Here is a 17,484-nt window from a genome sequence, read left to right as displayed (position 1 = left end):
CATGGGTGGGCCTCCCCTTCTTCAGGCCCAATAAGTAGGCTTTACCATAGAGGATCACAATGGGCCCCACTCATCACAGGGTTCCGGTTGTTCCCCCTGACACCAGTTCTGAATATAACATGTCAGTAGTCAAGAGTAGCATCACTTTAGTCTACAAAACTGCTGCTTCACAAGGTAACCAAATTCAATTTCAGCCTGAAGATGGCAACCTTCATACACCAGAAAGTTTTTTGAGGCTCACATGGGTCCTTTGAAAATGTTTTTTTTTTTTGACAGGATATATCTGTCTGTTGACTGCTTTGCAATCAAGAACTGAATTTGATATCGATTCTGAAGTTATTACACCGGAAACAATAACAGTAATGGCAGAGTAAATATTTGAACTAAATGAGTTCCCTGAAACCGTTTCTCTAGAATAGACAATATCTTCATCAAACATGCAGTATGCTAACATTTTGTCACTGGGGAAATGAAAATTCATTTCCCAAATGACTGCCATTCGTAACTGTGTCAGACTTTGTTGACTGCAGGTGAGTAAAAATCTAATTACCAAAGAATTACCAATGCATAACTGTAAACAAACATTTTTTTGTTTATTGTCATTGTTCCTGATTTAAACACTTGGACCATAACAGGCATTGGCCATACCAATAAAGCACCTATAACTCATGACATTATTTGATATCCACAACACACACTGTCTTACACAAAATGAAATAATTCATTAAATTGAAATACCAGAAAGACAGCAAAGCTACACTTACAAAGCTGTGGTCTCAGAATGAGAAACATGTTTTAGACCCCAGACTGTTTACCTTGAATTAACACTAATGAATGATTCCTCATTGTGAATGAACTGCCTGAACATTGAAACATGGATATCGGACTCGTTTAATTGAGGGCATACCAACTAACAGCAACCCATTTAAAACCAAAACCCCTCAATTTCACACAATTCTTTTTTCTTTTTTTAAATATATGATATAAAGATATATTTTGCATATTGTAAGAATGGTTTTTAATATGGGCTACGTGTAATACGAGGCATTGCAATGTTACTAAATTTTCAAAAAAATGAATATTGATTACAGTTATATCTAACAATGTTATCATTCATGTAGAAAAGAGATTTAAAGGGTTTAAAATGGGTATCTTGTAAAAAGTGATTTACAGTTCAAACATATCTGCTGTGGTTATGACTGGGATCTGGGGTAGTTACAGCAGCCTATTTGAATAAAACATGATTACATGTATACTATCATAGCATGAACAGTCATAAATAATTGCATCATATTTACAAACATATTGGCCTACTATGAGGTGTAAAGCAGAATGTATAATTGTGGACAAAGACAACACTCCATGTACCAGTGTTCACAGTGGTCTGAGATGATTTGGCAACAAAAAAACAAAATAAAAAAAATAAAAGGCTCAAAATATATATTAAAAGCATAATATTGTAATATCAATATAACCATTTCTTCTCAGTTATAAAGTAATATCTTAAAAACACTAATGTATACGGGGGATAAATAGATATTTTATATATACTGAGATGTTCATCTTATTTTTCTTAACACAAAATAAGGATGAGGGCCACAAAAATGTTCTTTTAACCATGTCGTTGTCTAAAGTGGAGTTTGTTGTGGTCCTCATTTATCTGTTCTTCATCAAGCAAAATACTGGACTTCATAAGATTACATAATGAAAATATATGTATATATAGATATATAAATGTCAAGACAGAAATATAGAAAAATATTAATAGAAAAAAAAGAGAAAAGAAATACATACTAGACAACAAAAGTTAATTATAAGTATACAGGGTATACTTTTTCATTGTTGTGTTATGGTCAGGGGTCAGTTTTCCGTCAGAGTCTGAACTTCAGGGTGAGCGGTCGCCCTCACATGACTGTGCAGCACTTGCAAGGCTGCTTTTCTTTTGATTTACCTTCTTCTTTTGATTCCTCCTTCTTGGCCTCTTCCTGAGCTTTGTCAGGACTGGAGGCACTTCCGTTAGGTGGGGCCTGGTCTTCTTTTGCCCCTTCGTTTCCGCCTTTGCTCTCGCCGTCCTCAATGACCACAAATTCAGCTTTCACTGTCTCCTCTATGCCCAGTGCCTTCTTGGTCTCAGCCTCATCCTCTACATTCTTGTAGCCCATGAACACCATGGTGACGGGATGATCTGCGCTGGCATTCTCAATGGCTACATCAGGGTTGGTGCACTCCAGTTTGGCCTCGATGCCTGTGATCTGTTTCTTGCTATTTTGATCTGCGTTGGGGCTGGGCTGCTGTATGCCATTCTCAACTACTGGGGACAGAGAAAGAGACTAATTTAACTTGCACTACTGTTTATGCCAACATTGGCTCTTTCAAATGACAACAGTGAAATCACATAACTGCAAAAACAAATTCATAACAAGTCAATACTTTCTGTTATATTTGTATAGCTTGTGAAAACAGAGATGATGGAGAACTCAAATATTAAAATATACAGTATATTCTCACACTCACCCTTCACTGGACCATCAGGTGACTAGTAGAGGAGGCATATGAAAGAAATTCATTATTATAATTATTGGCATTAAAACCTTCACTAAACTAAACAGACATGCAAAATATACTTAAAAATCACACTGAGCAGAGTTCATAGCTTACATTTTCTCCTTTATTCAAAGGCACGCCAGTCTCAAGCTCATCAATCTCCTGTTCTAGTCTGTTAATGAAAAAAGGTAAGTGAACATGAGCAATGTATGCTAGAATTTTGTCTGGGACTAAGAAAGGTGTTAAATGACTGAATGACTGGTCTTAACCTGAGGATGGTCTGCTCCAGCAGTTTGGTCTTGGCTTCATCCTCCTGTAGTTGTTTCTGTGCCTCGTCCTCTCCACTGGATGGCGCTCCGTCCAACAGCCATCGCTCTCTCAGTGCCTTTGACTGTCAAAACAGGCCATATGGCTTAGAGATTTCTTTTTAGAGGACTTCACTTCAACAGCAGCTAACATCAAACATCTTGCAAATACTATACAGTAATATTGTCATATTTTATTATGATTTAGAATGATGCTTTTCTATTTAAATATATGTTTTAAATTGTAATTTATTCATGATTACAAAGATGAATTTACAGGTGCCATTACTCCAGTCTTCAGTGTCACACGATCCTTTTAAAATCATTCTAATATGCTGCTCATTTTTGTAGAAACCATGATACTTTTTTTTTATTTTATTGATGATTAAAAAGTTCAAAAGAACAGAATTTATTTGAGATAGAAATATTTTGTAACATTATAAATGTCTTAACTGTAACTTTTGATCAATGTAATGCATTCTTGCTGAGTAAAAGTATATAACTGTTATATCATGGTCCCTAATTGCATGATATTGACAAAATGAGCTCTTGAAAAATGAGATCATGTCAGTCTGATTCCTTGCGCTGACGTAAACAAATCTGCACCATTAAGGTTTATGTAGCACATGACCATTAGCTGTCCATTAGTTTTTCACTTTAGGGCATTCTCCATGGCAGCTAATGCACACTGTGCACATTTCTGGAGAGTGAAAGATTTTGACAGGCGCCTGCTCAAACAGGGCTTCCTGCCAGAGCTTCTAGTCCATGTTGTTAAGAGACAGACCGGTTAGATTGGCAGGACCAGAATGAACCACTGCTGTCTGAAGAGAATTCTGTCATCTGTGTCTGGCACAGGGATGGAAGACATTTCGGGTGCAAGCATAGGTGGCACTAGAGATGGCACTGGACTGCAATTAGCAATTCAAGGCATCCTGGCATACAGGATAACTTTAGAGTCATTTGGAATTTCAACCCATTGCATCCAGTCACCTGTCATATGATAAAAAGTGAAGACCTCCCTACAAAGACCAAAACAAAGAACGACCGCCTTTTTCACTGAATAGACCCTTTTAGTGCCGATGTCACAATTTTGTCACATCATTAGCTGGAGGCAAAACAAAGAAATAACTGGGGGAGGCCAATACAAACCAGCGCAGAGTCGGCTACATAAGGAGCTTAAAATGTCATCTTTGAGTGTCAGAATCAATGGGGTAGACACTCCAATTAGAAATTTTATCACATACACGCTGCCATTGCCAGACAAAAAAACGACAGCTGTGGTTAAATGTAATAAAACGAGCGGACTGGACAGAAACAATCATCAAAAAATGTTCGCATTTGCAGCCCACAGTATCAGTTAAGGTTACATAAACTGTTGTCTTTCATGGATTATGGTTTGGTTACGAATCTAAAGATTTCTTCTGCATGCCCACCTAATAAGAAATTGGGGAACAAGTTAACTAACGACCAGAGACTAAACATAAAGAAACCGGTTGTGTCGTCTCAATTTCTAATATAGAGAGGGAACAGTGAAGGCCCATGTCATGTGTCAGGTGTGTTCAAGTAGTTACATTTGGTTACTGCCACTGTTAGTACTTAGTTACATGCATCTAAAGATTTATATGGCCTCAGTTTCTATTTACTTTATCTGGTAGGTGTGTCAGATCGTCCTTCCACTCAGTGATTAAGAACCAATCTAGAGCCGACCAATCTAGTTCCTTCCATTAAAGTTAACATTTTCAAATAACAATGACAATGACATTACATATTCAGATAAAATCGAATTTTCTCCAGTCATTGTTAAAAAACAAGGAAACAAAACCTGCTAGCTAGTGTTGGTGAAGTAATCAGGGCAATCTTTCTGCCTCCACCTAAGCTCCGCCCATAAAAAAACATAAACAAATTTACAAACATAAAAAAAACACTATAACCAAACTAGCAACCAGAACCTAAACAATATTAGAAAAACAAAAAACTTAAACAAAACACAGTAGTAGTGATTAACGGCATAAGCGTAAGCAAACTAGTTTAGCATTACAAACTACTGCTGCTGCCAACAGTGCTGTTTCTATTCAAGTGCAGCGGAGACAGAAGAGGCTGTTGAACCTGCAGCAGATAAAAACAAACATCTGCTGAACATCAAACTGTGAACTGAAGACCCATGATAAGACAAGACAGAAGAGAAACATCACAGAGCTCTTGATAACACCTGTTGTTTCACAAAGAGCTGAAAACCTGCTCAAAAAATGAGGCTGAGTTGTAGGTGATGACATAATTTGAGAATAAATAAATAAAACATTAAGAAAGAATGAATAAATAAATACATAAATAAAATGGATTAGGTCACTAATTTCTACTGTATAGACATTGGTGTCTGAGCTCTGTAAGGCTGACATCCAAAAGATTCATTCAGACAGGTCTCTAGAGAAGAGAATGAAAAAAGTGGGATGAAATGAGGAGAGGAAAGGTGAGGTGAAGACCACAAAAATAACAAATCATGAAGAAGGTCAATGGACAAACAAGAGACCTCATCTGCTAGACTAGTATGGTATGGTAAAAAAAGAGAGAGAGAGAGAGAGAGAGAGAGAGAGAGAGATGAAGAAAGCAGAGGCATTCAGTAATAGTAAACCACACAAGCAGCACAGGATCCATCCCTGAATTGTAAATGGGCCGGTCTGAGGATGTTGGAACTTCTTCCCTTCAAGCAGCCCACTGAGAAAAGTCCCAGTGCTCTCTATAGCAAGTCCACTCTTAATAGTTTAATCACTATTATACTCAAGACATTTCTTTCCTTGCTAAGAAAGTGTGTTTGCAATTAGTATTTTAAAGGGAAAATGAACTCAAATATATTACTGAATGGACAAAAAGTCCCATCATTACAAGAAAGAAATGGATTCGCAGAATGTCAAAAAGGCTCATTCATTGAAAAAGCACAATCACATTTGCAGTCTGAAATGCCCAAATGGAAAAACAATCTTCAACATGTGATCTTTTATTCTGCCTTCTTACCTACTCCCTGTTCTTATGAAACTGGGTCAGTATCAGACGTAATCCTTCACATACAATTAGCAACAAGTTACTTCATTTTGTATATACTTTGTGACTTAAGTGTCCACGTTCGAAACGGATCCAAAATGACCCTCCCCTGCTCTCTTTCTCATCTCTCAGCCCCCTCCCTCTGTTTTGGCTTTGTGACCCCAAATTCTGGCATGGTGACAGATATGCTGACATCACCACATGTTCACACCCATCCACATGCACACGCATTACAATTCCAGCACAGAAGGGAGGACAAAGAATCTGAGTCTCGCACGGTTGGAAACTAAAGCCTGCTCCATTGTTCCCTACTGAGCAAAATCCCTTATGCACAAAAAACAATGGCAGGTATAAAACTAACAAACAAAAAATATCACGTTGTGACAGATAAAAAAAGGGAAACAATGGCCTTGCCGGATACTTGGGAGATGAGGATAGGCACGCAGGCAAGCTATTTTTGACCATGGATCCTCTGCAGCAGACTTGGGATCTTTAGGATTTGCATAAATTTAACAGTTTTCATTTTTTTGGTTATGAAAATAACTGTGGTAATAATGTATGCAGGCATTCAGAGATCATAAAAATCATAAAACGAATGACATATTCCATATATATAGTTAATTAATGAACTGTTTATATAACCTCCTGATTGTTTGGCTGCTGTCAAATAATGAAATTATAATTTATTATTGCATACATTTAAAATATTTATGACCATTAAATATGCATGAGCATGTCTGTGAAAAGTTATATTAAACTTGACAGCTTCTGTGTTTAATATTATTATTATTATTATATTATTTTTTATTAAATAACAATATTATTATTTGTTTAAACCCTGAAAACACATGATTGTACATGAGCTTTTTAAAACAGAAAATTTGCGAGACGGACTGACTTTCCATAACAAAGCAGAACTTAAAGGGAGGATACAGATTTTTTCCCTTGTCCCCTCAAACAGGAAACTGCTGCTAAAACCTCCCCCACTCCTTTCAGCAACTTCTAAATCGCGAAAAATCATTCTCACATTATGAATTTCAACACTAGGGCTTTAAAAAGAAATTTGAAGTGTGGGACCAGACAGACAGTAAATTACATAAGGAAGAGATGCCACAGCACTCTGACTCTTAACCTCTGACAGCCGTCTGAATGATGACAACAGCAAACACCTGCTTAGCTTTCTAAAACATATCTGCAACATATTAGCTATTATGCTGTGATAACAACCCGAGTGGTCACAAGGAGGATCAAAATCTCGGGAGCAAAGCTGGCGTCCAAAAAGGGGGACATATTTCAGGAAGATGTGCATAATGTGCAAATAAATATGTTTAAGCTTAAAACAAAGTTTATTTATAAAAACAGTCTGAAACTAGAACTGCCAAGTACTTAAAACAGTACTAACTCCCCTCCACAACACTGAGGCTGGAGTTTTACATTCTTACACAGCACCACAATAATCTCTTTCACAAGCTCTTTCCGTCCACCTCTCCCAAGTTACTACTAGTGATGGCCATCTTAAGTACAACTTTTTCCACTTCTTACTAATTTGAACATACCATGTTTTTATAAAATAAACTTGTCTCACAATATGATTTATACATGAGAATTAGGAAGAAGAGTTAAGTAGATACAGTTAATGCCATTAAAAAGAGGATGGATAAATCAAAACACATTTGCACAAACATTTCCATAAATTAGCTAAAATGAGTGCTTCCCCTCAAGTTTTCACTTCTTACTGCCACAGCCACTCAGCTAGATCAGGAAATGCATAGGATCAAACCCTGCCGTGAATATTATAACAATGTACCAAAAACAATAAGAACACAGTAAAAACAATGATGGAAGACAACTCCATCACATATTTCATGGTACCTTGAGATGCTGGAGTTGTCTGCGGTCATCCTCAAGCTGTCTTCTTTTGTTCTCAATCTCAGCCTCTCTCTTTCTCTTCTCCTGAAAGACAAAATATTAAACTCTGTTAAAAGATACTGAACTTCCCACTTCAAAAAATCAATTAACCTCTGTGCAAATCTCAGTTAGCAAAACTGATTTAGTTCAAGATATAAGAATTCATTATTATTGGATACTTTTGACAATCTGTGTTGATTGTCAGAAGATATTATTATAGTTTTATACACATTTATTAATATTTTTAATTGTTATATTTTCAATAAAATTTTAATTTTAGTTAAAGTTTTTGTAATTTTGTTGTGTTTGTCATTTCTATTATGTCTATAAAATTTTATTTCCGTTTTAGTTATTTTAGTACATAAGGTTAACCTAAATAAAAATTATAAATATTCCCTCAGCAACTAGCTGAAATAAAATGTGTGTGTGTGAGTGTGTGTGTGTGTATATATATATATATATATATATATATATATATATATATATATATATTATTTTTATTATTATTATTATTTTCAGATTTAGTTTTTTTCTTTTCAAAAAATTAGGGGGGTTTAATTTCAGTAAACTACAAAAAACCCAATGTAAATGTATACAAATGTATTTGACAACATTTATTAAAATATGAACATTATATTTATTACATATTTAATAGCAGGTGTGTTGAATTGTTCTGCTCATACAACCGATTACAGGAGAGAATTGAATAAAATCTGTATGAACAAATAACTAAAGTAAAGAGCCTTTTTTATTTTATTTCCACAGTAGCTGTAAATAACACCTCGGTATGGTAAATAACCATAGTGACAGTGACTGAAGTAAATATCAAAGATGCTGACTTCCATAACACTGGAAAGTCGATCTCAATAAAACATTATTCAATAAACAAGTCCAATTGAGGTGCTAGTTCATCCGTCAAATCTTAATTAACCAACAGTGGCTTTAAAATATATATATATTTTTAACTGAATGTATAATGCAGCATTTGGGTGACGCCCAGGCCACAAAACTGACAGGAGAGGATCTGATAAAAGACAGTAGCTGGGTTTCCAGCATTTTGAAGTATAGCATCAGAATCTAGTGATGGAAATGCTGAATTTTTAAATAAAATGCCTTAATTTGCAAAAAAGTTTTTACGCTCACTTGAGGTGGTTTTTGACTAGTGCGAAAAAGGGTTAATGCGAATAATGGGAGATGGAAATGCATTTTGCGAATAAATTCCTCTAAGCGCATCAAAATAGTCATGTGACATTGCACTATGGGACGGTAAATCCTGACTAACCAGCGGACTGACCTAATTCCACAGTATCTAAAATGTTGTTATGGTCATTCAGAAATGTCCGAGCAAAATTTGTCATCAAAGTATTTCTGTATAATTGCCTCCCAGAACTGTTAAACGACTGCATTCCCAAACAGCAGAATCCACCCCTGAAAGCAATAACCACATTCATTGTGTTTCGTCTGCTCTTTCTGAGGTGCAAGTAATTTATTATATAGGAAAATTATTATATTCAGTACCTTCTCTTACTTTTCTTAGTGATGTATAGTGCCAGTTTATCAGGAAGTGATGATTTTGTTCTCTTTGACTCTTTGGATGGAAACGGTGCTTGTTCGCAAATGTTTTGTGCGATATTCCAATTTTGCACATAAGTTAAATTCGCAACTTTGGATGGAAACCCAGATAGTGACTGGATCTAAAACCTTCTAATGACATAAAGCTGTATTTAGCACTTGATATAATTGCCGACAGCCATATTCTGCTCCTGTGTGAACATAGTAGGCAGAGTTTCATTAAACTGAAATGCACAACTCCCTATAAAACTCTTGACCATGTACATTCATCCAGGAAGTCTCCTCTTCTCAGAAGACAGATAAACGGGAGCAGTTAAAGGCAACATTAATCTAGTTGTTCACAAAACAATGCTAAACCCACTTCAATAATTAAACACACAGAAGTGCTTTAGTGCTGATGGTTGGACATACATTAGCCTTTATAGACGGTCACTGACATACTGTAGGAGCATGATGCCTCATAAGACTAACATCACTTAGGCCTTCTGTGCATCTGATCTGTATCCTGACATCTGTCCTCATTCTGGTTCTGAGTGATTAGTATATAGCAATATAACAACCGAGTTGCATATTTCTTCGATTAATAATATAAAAATATTAATTTTATTTTCAGCATGCACTACTGTTCACATGTTTGGGGTTGGTAAGATTTTGTAAGTTTTTGAAAGATGTCTCTCATGCTCATATCCATTTATGATTTATGATTAAAAAAAAAAAGTTTGGACTCCAAATTTTTTTAACAGTAATGTATGTGGAAAAAACATGTTATTCCATGTTTACTACAACCTGGGTTGTGTACTTTTCCCACAGCAGGGCTGTGACATTTAAATGCATTTTCCTAAAAGAAATGTGTGTTTCACTACTGTAAAGTGATGTCACTGATGAAGCTCCTCTGTGCACAGCACACAAACCCGACTAATCGATAATGGAATTCATTATTTTTATTATCAATTACTTTTGATTAATTGTGGAAGCCCTAATATAAATAAATTAGAATTAGTGTAATTATTTACTTACAGCAATGGCCCGAAGTCTCTCTTGCTGTGACAAAGCGTCCGACATCCTGCAAGAAAGCAGTGAAATTACTTTTTTATTATTACAGGAGTAATTACATTTTTATTATTACAGGAGTCATTACAGGAGTAATGGAGTAATAAGGATCACTTTTCATTTACCTGAAAATATAACATTCAGTGTATTATGTTTGTTTCATAATGCATGGCCAGATCCCTGCCTGATCTTTACACACTTCATTTCCTTACTTTGTACGCTACTATACCTGCAAATCTGAACTAATGTCTTGTACACTTTCACTATGTATTATAGATGGACCCTGTTTTATGTCTCCGCCTGCTTTGCTCCTGTAAAATATTAGCCTATAGCCTGTCAAGAGTGTTTTGCACTTCTCTCCTTCGAGGGAAAACATGTAGATGAGAATCGATAAAAGAAGTGGGCAGCTCTTTTTTTCATTTCAGAAATCAAACTCCAGATATGAGCCTATATATATTGCAAATCTTTTTCACAGCAGTGGAAAACACCAGTCCAGCAGTGATGAAGGGAGAAGTTATGAATGGCATGCAAATTTCAAGACTGTTAACAGTCCTTTGCATTCCTCACTAAATTGATTCCAGAGCTCCAACTTCAAGCTCAAAGCCAAAGGAAGACCAATGTTGCTGACTCCAATAGTTCTGTAGGACTTTGATATGGGTATACTGTTAAAGAGAAACCAAAACTCCTCTTTGCATGTATAACATGACAGAAAAGTCAAGCCAGGGTAAATATCAATACAAGCAGTCCAAACAAGACCCTCCATTTGTGGTTATTTGTTGGCTAAACTGATGAGCATCCTGTGAGAAGGAGGCAAAACATACAATGCATGGATTGAGGAAACTTACAAAAAATATCAAAGGAAAAGAGACACGGATATAAAAAAGAGGTCAGCCATGGAATGGGAACATAGGTAGTGGATAGTCATGTTGAACCTGATACAATGATGTCTTTTGTCAAAGCCTGTTTTACTGCAGGCTTCTGCGCTGGTCCATAGAAAAAGAGCTTCTCTCCTGGAAATGGCTGCAGGGGAGAGTCATTCAGCTGATTGGTGATCTCAATGGCCCACCCGAGCACAGCCAGTCACATGTTCACTCTCTCACAGGGAATGTTTGTCGATATGTTATCTCTCTCTGTTTTTAGACCTAAAGTATCACTTACAATGGAACTGATCATGCAAGATAAAATCTAACGTCTCTAATCCAACACACCCAAAACCTGGTCCTGGAGAACCCCCAACACTGCACGTTTTTGATCTGACACACATGTTATCTGACACACACGTTTGAGGTCTTGGAGTCATCACTAATGAGCTGGTGAGTTGAATCAGGTGTGTTTGAATAGGGAGACATCTAAAATGTGCAGTGTTGGGGTTCTCCAGAACCAGGATTGGGAACCACTGGCTTAATTGATTTACTTCTGTACATTCAGACCAAAGTATTAACTGTTGACCGATGGAATAACTGTTGAACTCAAACTCACCCCAGACCCACTCCTCGGTGTAAAAACACTCAATGTTGCATTAACACCTACATTTTAAACCACTAGTGTAGATAGTCACAAATGCAGCACTTGAGATCACGCCGAGGATGATTCATGGAGTAAGCCCACTCATGAAAAGTGGAGCAACATGGACGGTAACAAAAGCAATAAGCAGCAGGGATAACACTTGACAAAACATGTAATAACCGTTTGCTCAAGCATATATGTGTGTGTGTGTGTGTGTTTGTGTGTGTGTGTGTGTGTGTGTGTGTGTGTGGAATACAATGCATACATACAATGAATTTCCATGTTTTTTCCCAGACATTTTTGACTGTATATACAATATTCAATAAAAATACTGTATAATAAAAATAAATATTGCGCTCACAAAATCAATTTGTAATGCTGAAATAGAAAAACTTATATAAACGTTGTAAAATCAAATTATTAACTCTGTTTTTATTTATTTCCATAACTTTTCAAGCCCTGAAAATCATAATTTTAAAATTCATTGACATATCCTGATATCCTGAGTCTGACACCAAATGTTTCTGTATAATCTCTAGTAGACAGACACCTTTTGATTTCACTGTTTTTAAATTGTATGGTTGATTCTGATTATTATCATGAAAGGACAATAGTGTGTTAATTTTCAGAATAAACATTATCATTAATATTATTATTATTATTATTATTATTATTAATCCTCTTCCTCTCAATAACATGCATGTAATCTCACCAGTTGTTTAGTTGGGTTTGTTCAACTAATCTGCAATAAATTTCACTAAAACTCTATGCAAATTAGTACAAGACTGCATCAGTGGTTTAGGAATGGAGGAATGAAGAGAAACTCTTTGAAAAGTTTCAACACCATGCAGCCATTTCCTTTCGCCACATCTCATTGACAGCATTGGAAAAGCACTTGGGAGTCCAGGAAAAACACAACACTGGCCAGCTTTATCCAATCTGTGAAGTCTCCAGTGTGGGTGCACTTATCTTACAGCTTGTTTCCCCTCTCTAGTCCACTGCTGGGCAACACACTGAAGCCATGCTGTGACCTTTTCACTGGTTCACTCTCTGGCCAACAAAAGTGTTTAAAATGCCAAAAGTGACAAAGAGCAGCCAATAGATAATCATTGCTAGATTTCTATAGAGAAAATAGAATGTATGAAAAAACATGCCACAACATTAACCAAAGGCTTCTTTTTGTGTATATGGAATAAACTTTGGGGTGTCAAAAATGTCAGGTCCTATTTATGCATTGGATTCCAATTACAAATTACAATGACAGTAACGACAAAGCAGGCCCATCTTTATGGTGATGTGAACCTTTCCTGAGAGTCCTCTCTTGGTAGATTTAAATGGCTTGTAGGGTATATAACTCAATTTTAAGCCCACTACATTAAGCAATTCATGCCATCTGAAAGAATTCTTGTTACTGCAAACTGCAGATGTTCAATCAGTTCATTTGTAGTGTTACTGCCATGAACACAAACAGTGTTACATACTAAGTGCTATTTGATTGCAAGGAATGTGGGAGGGAGACTTGAGAAACTTCAACATGAGGATTTTGAGAAGGTCCAGCTTGACTAGTAAAGGACGGTACCAATAGTTTCATCCACTCCCTTTTTTCTGAGACATCCCATGAGCCAGGGCCCAACCAACCATGGGGAGAAGAAAAGGAAACGAGGATACTAACCTCCTAAAACTGTTAGATCATGAGTGCATACATATAGATTTCAAACATATAGAATGTAGGTCACTTTTTTATAGCTGTTACACTTCAATAGTTAATCTTGCTGGAACCTCCTGTTTTTTAGAGATGGGATTTTAGAGATGACTGTCTTGCAATTCATAAAATTTAAGTGGATTTTCCACCCTAAGCAAATGTAGTCCATAACCACTTCATCCAAAATATTTAAATGGACTTTAGCTGTGGTTAAATGTCTTCTCTAAATTGGCCATTTGTGGAAAAAAAAGTCATTAAGTGTGCACTCGTGTTTTGTAGCAGTCATAAAGATATTTTCATAAGGGCTGGAGTGAGCAGGAAGGGCTTGAGTAAATGAGGAGAGTCTGTTACAGGTTATTATCTGCTACAGAGTTCTGATAGTGAAAGGAAGAGATATAGGTGAAAGGTTAAAATATCAGTGACAGTCCAGAGCTGTTCAGTCTTAACTGTCAAATCATGGCAGCTGTCAAGAGTCTTTTCTGCTGGATGGCTACACCCATGAAGTGACAGACCCCATGTGACCACATAACTAATTGCATAATACCAGGCAAGTATAATTGATTAAGGCTGTACTTGGTGATTGAACGCGAGCTTGCAGTGGTGGGGTTAAAGCGGACAAAATGATTGGAGAATTCCTGCCATGTCACCAGAGATAAATCTGTTGTTTGCACCGGAAGGTCCAGTTATGGCATTTCCAATTTTTCATTAAATATTACAAGGTCAAAAAAAAAAAAAAATGAAACATGCATCTAAAAATGAAGAACGAAAACCGTATAAAACGATCAAAAAACAGCGGCAGCCAGCGGCTATAAACGAGGAACGGCCGGCGGATTCGACGAAGGAGCAACCGGGGGTTGCGGCAACCACATGTGACGACCCCGGGCTGGACTCCGCTTCGTCCACGGTGAGCGCGAAGTTGATGTATTTCCTCAGCGACCAGCACAGATCAGCTCTAGGCATGACGAAGTGGATATTGTGCTCTTTTGGAAGGCCAAACAAAGTAGTTTCACTTTCACAATGAAACACACAGCTTCTCCATGAAATGGCGCTGGCGGCAACAGCGAGAATAAAAGGTACGCCTTCTTACTTTGTGTGAATTTGAGCGGCGTTTTGCAAATCTTCCCACATACTGACGTAGAGATGTGGGGGCGTGTAAGAACAAGTCGTTTTAGGAGGGCGTGGACAAGTGTTAACTTTTATAGAGAATATCTCTTTGGATTTGAAACTTTAGTCTTTGCAACTTTACAGATCTTCTTAATCCATCAAGAGCTTGTAACACTCCATAGAGAAAGGAAAAATTGAAATCGCATCATATGACCCCTTTAAGGGATCCTTTATCAATTCCTCTCACATCTTATTGCTTAAACAAAAATGTGAAAGATCTTTTTAAGTATTATTAACCACAGGCCTTGTTTATATTATAAATTAAACTATTCTAAACACCCATAAGAAATGCCCACAGGCTTCTAATTCTATTATTCTAAAGCTAAATTAAGAAATCCTTCCAAAGAGTTTCTGTGGTTCTTCTTCATGAACTCTTGTCATACCCAATAGGATATAACATTTGTACAACTCATAATAATGCACTGTAACTTATAGAGCACCACACCTAATTTCAGAAGAAGTCATTGATTTTTTTTCCATCAACCTGCTTTGGTGGATCAAATGACTTAGTGCCTCAAATGTTCATAGGAGCTTAAACCTGACTGACAAAGCTTTAGCACTGGATTTGTTCCAGGGCTGACATCACCGTCCAATTCCCCCTTCGTGTGCGTCTTGTTATTCTCCACACAAAACGACACATTTCACAACTATTAAAGATTAGCTATTTTACTTAATATGTATAATACAAAGAGCTTCATGGTTCCCATCTTGCCCTTGTCGAACATAAAGCATTTCCAGTTGTTGAATGAACGCAGCATGGACGCGGTGGGTGTGGAGAAGATTTGACAGAATAAAACGCGTCAGAATCCTGTCAGATGTGAGGCGTACTTGATTCCACGCGCGGGGAAATTATTTCACATTTGAACTGTTAAATGGCCAAAATCCAAAGTACGAAGATATTTTACATCATATGCTGCTAAATATCCAGGTCCACACGGCCATATTGGATCATCCCACCCAGTTTCATCAGTATATTACTAGATGTGGTTCTCCCACACCCGAGCACGTACCACGGGGATGCGCTGCAAAACGCACCAGCGTGTTATTGGGCCATTACAGAAGATACTAATGCTGCAATTTATGTTAACATGATGAAAGACATAACTTTCACATAGCTTATTAACCCATCTGTATTCCCTGCGAAAAGGAAAATGTAACTTATCTCGCATTGTAACATTGCAATCGGTTGTTGAAATGTATTCAAGATATTCAGACGATTTAAAGCGCCATCGCCATACCAAGCATACAGCATAACAGCAAATTAGAGATGTCAGGAAACGAAAAACACTAAAACCCGCAAGAAAATATCAATTGTTCTGAAATGAATACTTACTCAATTGTCAGACCGTTCCCTTTTGATAGCGAATGTTTCTCTCGCGCTCGCTCAGAAGAAAACAAACCCCCGTTAGAAGGCGTAAACGATACAGGCGATCGATATGACTGGGCTACTACTTTCTAATGATGGGCATTAATTCGGTGACTCTCGCTGGTTGCAAATACAGCTCTTGGCGGGGACGTGTGGTCTCTGTTTTCCGGGGAGCGGCACTCAACCCGACGATGAACGTGTTCTGGCGTCCCTTTGCAGCAGCAGCAGCAGACTCTCACATGGCTTCGGGATGGAGCGCGCGACTGTTGACTTCACAGCAGCTGAGCCTTTGTTTCCCGCGCGACAGTTACTCCGCGAGCGTGTTAAGGGCAATGTCTGGCTTCTCCTCCTCCTCCTGGTGAGAGTGAGAGGAGATGCTTGGATACGCCTCCCTCCGGACACTTCAGGGGCTGTAAAACGATGTAAACACAAACTCAAAGCACACGACAGATTCATTGTACATTGTAGCATTACGTTATTGTGTTGGGGATCATTTCCTGTTACTGTTTGTGTTTACATGTTACCATTCACTGTTCATTAACCAATTCCCATTCCTTTATATATAAAGTAGCCTATAACTTTACACCTTTCGTTTTGTTAATATTGTTTAAAATTGGAAGTTAAGGCTTTCAGTTCAGTAGTAGCCTATTATACAAAAAAAGGAAGTGAATAAAAATATTTGCCATATCATAAATCACACCCATATTTTTATTGTAGCCCAACTCTTTACTCTTTTCATTTGTTAATATAACATTACTTAACATGAACTAACAATTTAAATAATTTTAAAGCATTTTTGAATCATTGTTAAAAGTTGTATATCTGTTATTAGCCTATTATTTATTAGTCCTGAGCTACCTTAAAAACTAATTATGTACAGTTGTATTTTTATTATTAGTTTACTTTAACAAAGATAAATAAATACTGTAACAAATGTATTCCTTATTGATAGATAATGACTAATGTTAACAAATGAGACCTTGTCATAAAATGTTAGCTTTTTTACTTTACATTTTAACAGTAAGTTTATACCAGGTTTTCTGAAGTGGAAAACAAGATTTGTACAGTAGTGGTGACTGAGCAAAGTGCTATTCTGGGTCATTCACAGTTTAAAGTGAACATGATGAACAGGTGTTCTTTGGCAAACTTTAAAGGGTTACTCCACCGCAAAATGAAAATTTTGTCATTAATCACTTATCCCCATGTCGTTCCAAACCTGTAAAAGCTTTGTTCATCTTCGGAACACAATTTAAGATATTTTGGATGAAAACCGGGAGGCTTGAGACTGTCCCATAGACTGCCAAGTAAGTTACATGGTCAAGGTCCAGAAA

At 37.0% G+C, this 17,484-nt stretch overlaps 1 protein-coding gene across 2 annotated transcripts; it reads right to left on the bottom strand.

Moving 5' to 3' along the window:
* Nucleotides 1-568: 568 nt before the first annotated feature.
* Nucleotides 569-16,542, bottom strand: LOC109049107 (paralemmin-1-like). Of its 2 annotated transcripts, none has more exons than XM_019066805.2 (7): nt 16,121-16,542; nt 10,383-10,428; nt 7,758-7,838; nt 2,814-2,935; nt 2,659-2,716; nt 2,515-2,536; nt 569-2,308 (listed from the first exon to the last, which is right to left on the bottom strand). In XM_019066805.2, exons 2-7 carry the CDS (start codon nt 10,425-10,427, stop codon nt 1,905-1,907), a joined length of 732 nt encoding a protein of 243 aa, XP_018922350.1. In that variant the 5' UTR covers nt 10,428; nt 16,121-16,542; the 3' UTR covers nt 569-1,904. The 2 variants fall into 2 exon arrangements, with proteins under 2 accessions (XP_018922350.1, XP_018922342.1); XM_019066797.2 differs by having other exon boundaries at nt 569-2,311; nt 16,121-16,540.
* Between the last annotated feature and the right edge of the window lie 942 nt (nt 16,543-17,484).

Source organism: Cyprinus carpio, chromosome A2 (genome assembly GCF_018340385.1).
Source record: "Cyprinus carpio isolate SPL01 chromosome A2, ASM1834038v1, whole genome shotgun sequence".
NCBI lineage: Eukaryota > Metazoa > Chordata > Actinopteri > Cypriniformes > Cyprinidae > Cyprinus > Cyprinus carpio.
This window is presented reverse-complemented; position numbering and strand designations above follow the sequence as displayed.

What these genes read in the sequence shown, in the direction of transcription:
- LOC109049107 (XM_019066797.2), bottom strand. Translation starts at nt 10,427, where the DNA reads ATGTCGGACGCTTTGTCACAGCAAGAGAGACTTCGGGCCATTGCT. An exon ending in AGAGACTTCGGGCCATTGCT is followed by an intron (nt 7,839 to 10,382) that starts GTAAGTAAATAA and finishes TTTGTCTTTCAG; the next exon opens with GAGAAGAGAAAGAGAGAGGC. An exon ending in CTTTGAATAAAGGAGAAAAT is followed by an intron (nt 2,537 to 2,658) that starts GTAAGCTATGAA and finishes CTCCTCTACTAG; the next exon opens with TCACCTGATGGTCCAGTGAA.